The sequence below is a fragment of the Sinocyclocheilus grahami genome, unplaced genomic scaffold, assembly GCF_001515645.1.
Source record: "Sinocyclocheilus grahami isolate Dianchi unplaced genomic scaffold, SAMN03320097.WGS_v1.1 scaffold1594.1, whole genome shotgun sequence".
Lineage (NCBI taxonomy): Eukaryota > Metazoa > Chordata > Actinopteri > Cypriniformes > Cyprinidae > Sinocyclocheilus > Sinocyclocheilus grahami.
The window spans coordinates 3,621-12,560 of NW_015506773.1; the positions used below are offsets into that span (position 1 = coordinate 3,621).

Sequence of the window (8,940 nt, forward strand, 5' to 3'; positions counted from 1 at the left end):
GTTCTTCCACCAAACAATGTAGCTCCTCAGAAACAGTTGTGGTTGTCTACAAAGCTTCAAGTGCAGTTAATTATTTGTCATGCTATACGTGCTAACAGCCGATGGTGGGGTTGAAGCTATGCTCTTTTATTTGCCGTTAAACGGTTGAACACTGCCGTGTGTGTATCCTGTCGCAAAATGCGGCGAAAAGTCCTAATAATGTGATTAAGGTGTTTACATGTCTTTACTGCACTTCAGCAACGCGACTAAAATAGGAATACTCCACATGTCTTAATTCGATTTGCTTACTTCAAGTTAGGGGTGTGCGATATTGACAAAAAATCATATCTCGATATTTTCTGGGATTTTATCGATGACGATAATTAGACGATATTTTGCTGAGTGTTATTGTGCTGATACCTTAAGGACTGCCGAAGACAGCTGACTCCTAATGTTTGTAATATTCTTCATATTCTGTGTGCTGGTCAGTTCATACTGATAGAAATTAATCTTTTCCAATAAGTTTAAACTGATTTTTGCGTTTTATGGGCATTTTTACCTTTATAAAGCCATTTTTTCTAAAAGTGTCCATTATCTTTTGAGTCAAATTCTTACATTTAATCGGGGATTAGAATAATAAGACATATGGGCTGTTACCGAGCAAATTAAATCAACACAGAAGCTGCATCTGAAGCTGCATTTAGATGTATTTACACACGTGTATTTTGTTTAATGCAAGACATGAATGCATTTAACCTGCAATTACAAATGCATAAATAATGTTTTGATATATTAAACATAAAACATTGAATACTGATATTTGAAATGATTTAAAACGTGAAAAAAGCAAAGAAAGTAAAAGCCGGAATGTGAAATTAAAGCCGCCAGCAGGTGGCAGCGAGTCACTGTTAATAAGCGAGTCATTGCGATTGAACCGAATCATTTAAACGAGTGATTCATTCAGGAACGAAACACCGTCGTGTTGCTCAGAGATGCAGAACAGCGCTGTGGCTGTATTCGGGATGATTTTTGTTGGTGAAATAGAGCAAAAACAAGCAATATGGTGTCTAAAACGCAAGTCTCTTAATTAACTTATTGTTTACTGAATTCAATGTCACATTTGTAATCATGGTAATATTTGGAGAAAACCGGCACTCTTCGTGTGAAATTGAATAACTATATGAAGTGGTATAAATATATACATGTTCTGCCGTCATGTCTTGAATTTGTGATCATTCTAAATGCATTTTAATAGCCTGAATCATGCAGTGAAAGAACACACGCTAAATGCGCTCGCACTAGTCTAGACTTCACGTGATGTACGCATGCGCTCTGTAGAGGTGTTTTGAATGGTTTTTGCAAAATACTCGATAATGTTAAATCGCACATCGTTAAAACAACAATTACGATATTACCGCAGACGATATATATCGCACACCCCTACTTCAAGTATGACTTTAGCCGGATTAAGGTAATCAAAAGTCTCTGTTTACATGGTAGATTCTTAATCAGAGTATTGTCTTAATCGTGTTAAAATCTGAATATTGTTGTCCATGTAAACGTACTGACTGACTGTTTCTTTTCAGAAAAGAGGATGAGAGGAAGAAAAGTGATACTGAAGGTGATTCAGTCAATAAAGATGTAAGTGTCTCTCGTTCTCTGCTCTCTCTCTCTCTGTCTGTCTCTCTGTAGTTAACGCTTCTGTCCGCCTCTGCAGGTGAAGCCCGCGGGTCTGAAGGCAGTGCGACGGCCGTCTGATCTGGAGGAGCAGCGCAGGAAGAAGACCGACAGCGAGGAGAAACTCCCGGACAAAAACCGCATTCACTCCTTCATCCTGGACCTGGAGCTGGGGACAGAGGAACGCCGGAAAACCGTTCGGAAAGACTCGCTTTCCAAAGAAAAAGAGCGCAAAGAGAAGGAGAAAGAGCGCGGTGTCCCTGACGAACGGCTCAAGCACAAACTCAAGACGGAGAGCAGGAAGAGCGGAGACGCCGCGGCCGACGAGAAAGACGGAGGGACTGCGAGAGGAGCAGCTGACGAGAAGAAGGGGTCAAAGGTCAAGCCAGACAGGAAGAGTTCCGTGTCTTCCCGAGAAGGCAAGACGAGTGTGTCTGAAGCTGCGGATGAAGGGAACCTGAAGAAAGGAAAGACGGCTGTGAATGAGAAGGAGAAACCGAAGCTGCTCCGGCGTCTGGACTCCACCGGCTCCTCAGAGGAGAGGTCAGAGGTCGAGACGGGTTCAGAGGTCAGCCGGAAGAAAGACAAGCAGCCTAAAGAGATTCCCAAGAGGTCGAAGAGTCACCCGGAGGCTAAAGCGGGAGAGAAGCCCAAGATGCGGATGGATAGAAAGGATTCGTCTGCGGACAAGCCTCATCCGCAGAAATCCGGCTCGGAAACCGAAGGACAGAAGGTCAAATCCCTAACGGAGAAACACAAGTCTAAATCCCAGAACCCCAAATCAGAGAAAAAAATCGAAGCCAAGACTAAACCAGGCACTGCAGAACAGAAAAAAGACGACAAGAAAACCTCAGAGGAGAAAACGAAGGACGCAAAGGTTGTGAAGAAAACGAGTGAGAAGAAGGCGCAGAAAGATTCAGACAGGAAGCTGGGAGGGAAGGAGAACCCGCCGGAAACCGTCTCCAGTACCACACCTTTACCTGACGACCCTTACGCCGCCCTGAGCGACGTCACTCCCGAATCTGAGGACGAGGAGGCGGAGCTTGCAGAGCCCCGCCCACTGTCTGCAGAAGCCGACGCCCTCTTGAGCCTGATGGACGTCCGCACCTCACAGCAAGAAGCGGAGGCCGATCGGAAGATGAAGGAAGCGGCGCTGGCTCTGCTCTCCATGGATCCGGATATCGCACACTCCTCGGATCTCACAGCCGCAGATTCTCCGATCGCAGTGGAGACGCTTCCTGTAGGCATCGAGGACACGGGAAGTGTGTTGGAATGCTCTGAGACCGAGTCCGCCGTAATCGCTACATCTGCAGCGGAGCCCATGGAGGCGGAGCCTCTCGGGTCACAGGAAGTGACATCAGAGGTAAACACATGATGTCGTACACTAGCAGTCAAAAGTTTTTGAACGAAGAGTAAGATTTTTTACGTTTTTTTAAGAAGTCTCTTCTGCTCACCAAGCCTGCGTTTATTTGATCCAAAAAAAACAGCAAAAGCAGAAATATTGAGAAATATTTTTCTATTTAAAGTAGCTGTTTTCTATGTGAGTATCTGTTAAACTGTAATGTATTTCTGTGATGTGCAGCTGTATTTTCAGCATCATTCCTCCAGTCTTCAGCGTCACATGATCTTCAGAAATCAGTGTAATATGCTGCTCCAGAAACATTTCTGATTATTATTGATTCTGAACTTTCTGTTCATCAAAGAAACCTGAAAAAATTATACTCTGCTTTTTCATCATAATAATGATAAAAGTTTCTTGAGCAGCAAATCAGCATATTAGAATGATTTCTGAAGGATCATGTGACTGGAGTAATGATGCTAAAGAAATCACAGGAATAAATTAAGTTTTAAAATATATTCAAATAGAAAACGTTTTTTTTAAATAGTAAAAATATTTGAAAATTTTACTGTTTTTGCTGTACTTTGAATCAAATAAATGCAGGCTTGGTGAGCAGGAGAGACTTCTTTAAAAATGTAAAAAATCTTACTGTTCAAAAACTTTTGACTGTAATGTAGCTTCTGCAGTCTCAGATTATTAGTCCTCTATGAAATGAGCAAGTTAACTGCACAGAATCTCAGCTGGTTTGAAATCCTGTCTGAAATACGTCTTGCTGGAGTGCGCTAAAATACTCTTGCGACATGCTGTCGATCACAGTTGTTAGATGCAGACAGCTCCGCTGCTTTTAATCAAGTTGCTTTCAATCTGCTTTTTAAATCAAGTGTTTTCTGTAATGTGTTTATGCTTTTCTTTTTAGATTGGTGATGAGCAGATGGATGAGAGAGACACACAAATGCGTACAGCAGACGCTGCTGAATCTACACCTGCGACCGATGCAGACGCAGCTCAGCCCACGCAGACCCTCACAGCAGATGCTACAGAGTTTGTGCAGCCTCTCACTGTAGACTCCGATGAGTCAACTCAGACCTTCACTGCAGACACAGCTGAATCCATGCAGACCTTCACTACAGATGCTGCCGAGAAAGTGCAGACCCTTACTGCAGACATGACTGAGCCACCTGCGCAGACCCTCACTGAAGATGCAGCTGAACCCACGCCGGCGGTCACTCCAGACGCAGCCGATCCTGCGCAGACCCTCGCAAAACAGACTGAAACTGATGAGCCTGTGCAGACCCTCTCCACAGATGCAGCTGAGTCTGCGCAGACTCTCACTGTAGACGTAAAGGACATGGATGCAGATGAGTCTGTGCAGACCCTCACTGCAGACACAGCTGACTCTGCGCAGACCCTCACCACAGTTAAAGCAGAGCCTGCGCAGACCCTCACCACAGATACAGCAGAGCCTGCTCAGACCCTTACCGCAGATACAGATGAGTTTGCGCAGATCCTCACCACAGACGCAGCAGAGTCTGCGCAGACCCTCACCACAGATACAGATGAGTCTGCGCAGACCCTCACCACAGATACAGCAGAGCCTGCTCAGACCCTTACCGCAGATACAGATGAGTTTGCGCAGATTCTCACCACAGACGCAGCTGAGTCTGTGCAGACCCTCACCACAGATACAGCGGAGCCTGCGCAGACCGTCACCACAGATGCAGCTGAGTCTGCGCAGACTCTCACCACAGATACAGCTGACTCTGCGCAGACTCTCACCACAGATGCAGCTGAGTCTGTGCAGACCCTCACCACAGATGCAGCTGAGTCTGTGCAGACCCTCACCACAGATGCAGCTGACTCTGCGCAGACTCTCACCACAGATACAGCTGACTCTGCGCAGACTCTCACCACAGATACAGCAGAGCCTGCGCAGACCCTCACCACAGATACAGCAGAGCCTGCGCAGACCCTCACTGCAGACACAGCGGAGCCTGCGCAGACGGACTCTACAGACACAGGTTAGTGATGATGAGGAGTTATGTGTTTCTGATGGTGAGAGTGTGATTGTGTGGAGCACGTCTAAGTATAACCTGTGTGTCTGATGCAGGCGCTGCATCTGTCTCAGACGAGCAGGAACAGAAGTCATCAGATGCCTCTGACACGGTAATGAATCAGAATCGTTTCATCTGCAGATTTTCAACAGAAATCCTGTGCGTGTCACTAATGATGTTGCCTGATCAGGTGGAGCAGACAGAGGGCGGCACGCGGAGAGGACGAGCATCCGCTCAGAGGACAGGTGTGTATGTGTGTCAATATATTGGATCTGTACATTAGGTCTTAAAGTGACAGCAACCTAATAAACCTGCTGCTGTCTGTCCAAACAACAGAAGACAAAGTGAAAATTACTCACTGCTCACGACTGAATAACGTTTGTAATTTTAACAAAGATTAATGTAAACTTCGACGTTTACATTATATTACATTTTAGTGGTCGACTGATATATCGCCAAGGCCGATATCTGGCCTTTTTCAAATATCGGCATCGGCCGATACGTTTTTCTGTTTGGCCAATGTGTTCGAGGCGGAACTTTTATTTTGACGGCAGCGCCTGAGCACACACCGCTCACAATTCTCCCTCTTGTTCGCTGTTGTCATTCAGTTCTGTCTAATACAGATATAAGATCTAATCTATCAGATAGAACTGTTAAACAAATTAATTAAAATGTATACAAAAAAGTATTATAACGATTGCTTTAATATTATTAGTAATAGAAAGGCAAACATTGTAATACTTTCACGTTTGCCGTCAGCATTGCGCAAATACACATTTATATAATTTAAACAAATCTTTGAATGACTAATGAACATTTAATTTCACAAACCTTGCAGACTTAGTCGAATCTATTTGAGATCTTGTGAAGTGTGCGTGTGACCTGCATGGTCGCGTGTTCTGTGACGGTCGGTCCGTGTGAATCGAATGCGGACAGGAGGAGAGTTCAGCTTCACTGAGACGCGCGATCGACAAACTTTAAACTCGTGACTGATTTCAAATTATGCTGCGATTTATGCATTTGCCCGCTGTCATATTCATGTCATTTTCACTGTGTGCTGTGTGTAAAATGAGTGTTACATTGGCTTTATTTGAAAAAAATGATTCCCAATGCACACAAACTTCCCAGAATACCGAGTGCTCTGTTGGTTACAGTGTTTACTTCCTTTTTAATTATATTTTTATTAAATATTTATTTATTTGTGAAAAAATACTTTGTCTTCTAGAGTATAACTGTTTATTTTACACTTTTATTTTTTAAGCCATTTTCAAATGATTTCTTAAATATGAATTAAACTAATAAAATTATATCAGCTACCCTGCTTTCCAAGATATCGGCATCGGTATCGGCTATCAAAAACCCATATCGGTCGACCACTATTACATTTAGTCCTTTAGCAGATGCCTTTATCCAAAGCGACTTACAAATGAGGACAATAGAAGCAATAAAAACGAACAAAAGACCGACAATATGTAAGTGCAAATGACAAGTCTCGGTTAGCCTAACGCAGTACACGTAGCAAAGTTTTGTTTTTTAAATATATATATACACACATACACAAAAAGAAAAACAAGCAGATAGAATAGAAAAAAATAGAAACTAATGTTTTTTTTTGTTTTTTTTTAAAGATAAATAGAATAAAGTAGAATTAAAATAAAATAGAGAGTGCTAGAGTTAGAGGGTCAAATAAAGATGAAACGGATGTTTTTAGTCGTTTCTTGAAGATGGCTAAGGACTGAGCTGCTGGGATTGAGTTGGGCAGGTCACTCCACCAGGAGGGAACAGTTAATGAAAATGTCAGTGAAAGTGATTTTGTGCCTCTTTGGGATGAACAATAAAGCGACGTTCACTTGCAGAACGCAAGCTTCTAGAGGGCACATAACTCTGAAGTAATGAATTTAGGTAAAGGGGTGCAGAGCCAGTGATGGTTTTGTAGGCAAACATTAATGCCTTGAATGCGAGCAGCTACTGGTAGCCAGTGCAAACTGATGAACAGAGGTGTGATGTGCATTGTTTTCGGCTCATTAAAGATTAATCTTGCAGCTGCATTTTGGATTAATTGTAGAGGTTTGATAGAAGTGGCTGGAAGACCTGCCAAGAGAGCATTGCAATAGTCCAGCCTGGACAGAACAAGAGCTTGAACAAGGAGTTGTGTTGCATGTTCTGAAAGAAAGGGCCTGATCTTCCTGATGTTGTATAAAGCAAATCTGCAGGACCGGGCAGTTTCAGCAATGTGATCTGAGAAAGTCAGCTGATCATCAATCACAACTCCAAGGTTTCTAGCTGTTTTTGAAGGAGTTATGGTTGATGAGCCTAACTGGATGGTGAAATTTTGATAAAGTGATGGGTTTGTTGAAACCACAAGCAGTTCTGTCTTAGCCAGGTTGAGTTGAAGGTGATGGTCCGTCATCCAACAACAAATGTCTGTTAGACATCCTGAAGGAAGAAGGTAAACCGGTCTGTAGTTCTCTAAAAGAAATGGGTTAAGATTGGGTTTCTTTAGAAGTGGGGTTATACGAGCCTGTTTAAATGTTGAGGGAAAAACACCAGTGTGAAGGGATGTGTTAATGATGTGAGTGAGTGCAGGTACAACGGCAGGAGAAATGGCTTGAAGGAGATGAGATGGAATAGGATCAAGCGGACAAGTAGTAGGATGATCGGAAAGGATGAGTTTAGAGACTTCTGCCTCAGAGAGTGGACAGAAGGATGAAAACGAGTGTATGTTTGCTGGTAAGATGTATTTGACCGTTTGTGGTGTGACAAATTGTGCACTGAGGTTTGTAATTTTATTAATGAAGAATGTGGCAAAGTCGTCAGCTGTTAGACTTGATGGAGGACAAAGGAGCGAGGAAAATGTTTTATATATATATATATATATTCAAATAGTAACTCACAAATATGGTTTTACTGTTCAGAATTACATATTACAATATTACATCTGGCAGATGAAATATTTTTGAGCAGAACAGAAAACTGTTTGTTAACTATAGAAATAGTAGTATTAGAAAATGACTAGTGATCGTTTTCATTACTTCTCTACACCTGGAAAAGTCTATTTTAAATGTTCCTGATATTTAAACAGTAGAGACTGCTTACGTATACAAAACTGTATTCAAATGTTATTATTTAATTTAACTATTTTTGTCAATGATATTTTCAACAGTATCACATTATAATAATTAATTTTTCAGTATTTCACAACAATAAAAAAAATTCAAAGCCTGGAAAAGCTGTTTGCCTAGAAATGTTTCTACTGTCTGAATTTGCCCGATATAGCAGAACAAATATAGCCGTTTTTATTTTAAACTTTTTTTACTGAAATTGGCTTTCAGTGTACCTTGAGATGAGGATACGGGAAATCTTGCACAGAGCAGAGTTTGCAGGACGCACCAATTCAGGAGCAATTTATTCAGAAAAAAAAACAAATAACTGTCTTTATAATTGAATCTTTAAATTATTCACTCAAACAAATGAATCATTCGGCACTGAAATTCTTTTTTAATTGAAATTGGCTTGCAATATACATTGATATGAAGGCCATATGATTAATATACATGTGTGTGTGTATATATATATATATATATATATATACATATATACATACATATATAAAATAAAAATGATATTTTTTTTCTGGGAAAGCATTACTTCACTTATTTACAGCACATTACTGACTCTAGATGTCATGTTTCCTGAATTAATAAGTTGTGGAATCTGAATTTAAATGCTGTTTTTCAGATCAAACCAGAACCGATACTGAAAAAGAGCAAACGGCTACTAAAGAGGTCAGTTTTCCTCCCTCTCTCTCTCTCTCTGTCTCTCTCTGTCTCTCTCTCTCTCTCTCTCTCTCTCTCTTTTTCTCTTCCTATTTTTGTTTTTTTTTTTATTTCCTTT

At 41.6% G+C, this 8,940-nt stretch overlaps 1 protein-coding gene across 1 annotated transcript in view; it reads left to right on the forward strand.

Annotated features, from left to right (window-relative positions):
• Positions 1–8,940, forward strand: part of LOC107571436 (biorientation of chromosomes in cell division protein 1-like 1) — a gene marked incomplete at its 5' end in the record, with an annotated part of 19,909 nt that overhangs the window by 3,611 nt on the left and 7,358 nt on the right. Inside the window, 6 exons of the mRNA XM_016257762.1 lie at positions 1,566–1,620; positions 1,697–3,019; positions 3,912–5,013; positions 5,103–5,158; positions 5,237–5,291; positions 8,782–8,831. Coding sequence (XP_016113248.1) covers positions 1,566–1,620; positions 1,697–3,019; positions 3,912–5,013; positions 5,103–5,158; positions 5,237–5,291; positions 8,782–8,831 — 2,641 coding nt within the window. The remainder of the gene's footprint in view (positions 1–1,565; positions 1,621–1,696; positions 3,020–3,911; positions 5,014–5,102; positions 5,159–5,236; positions 5,292–8,781; positions 8,832–8,940) is intronic.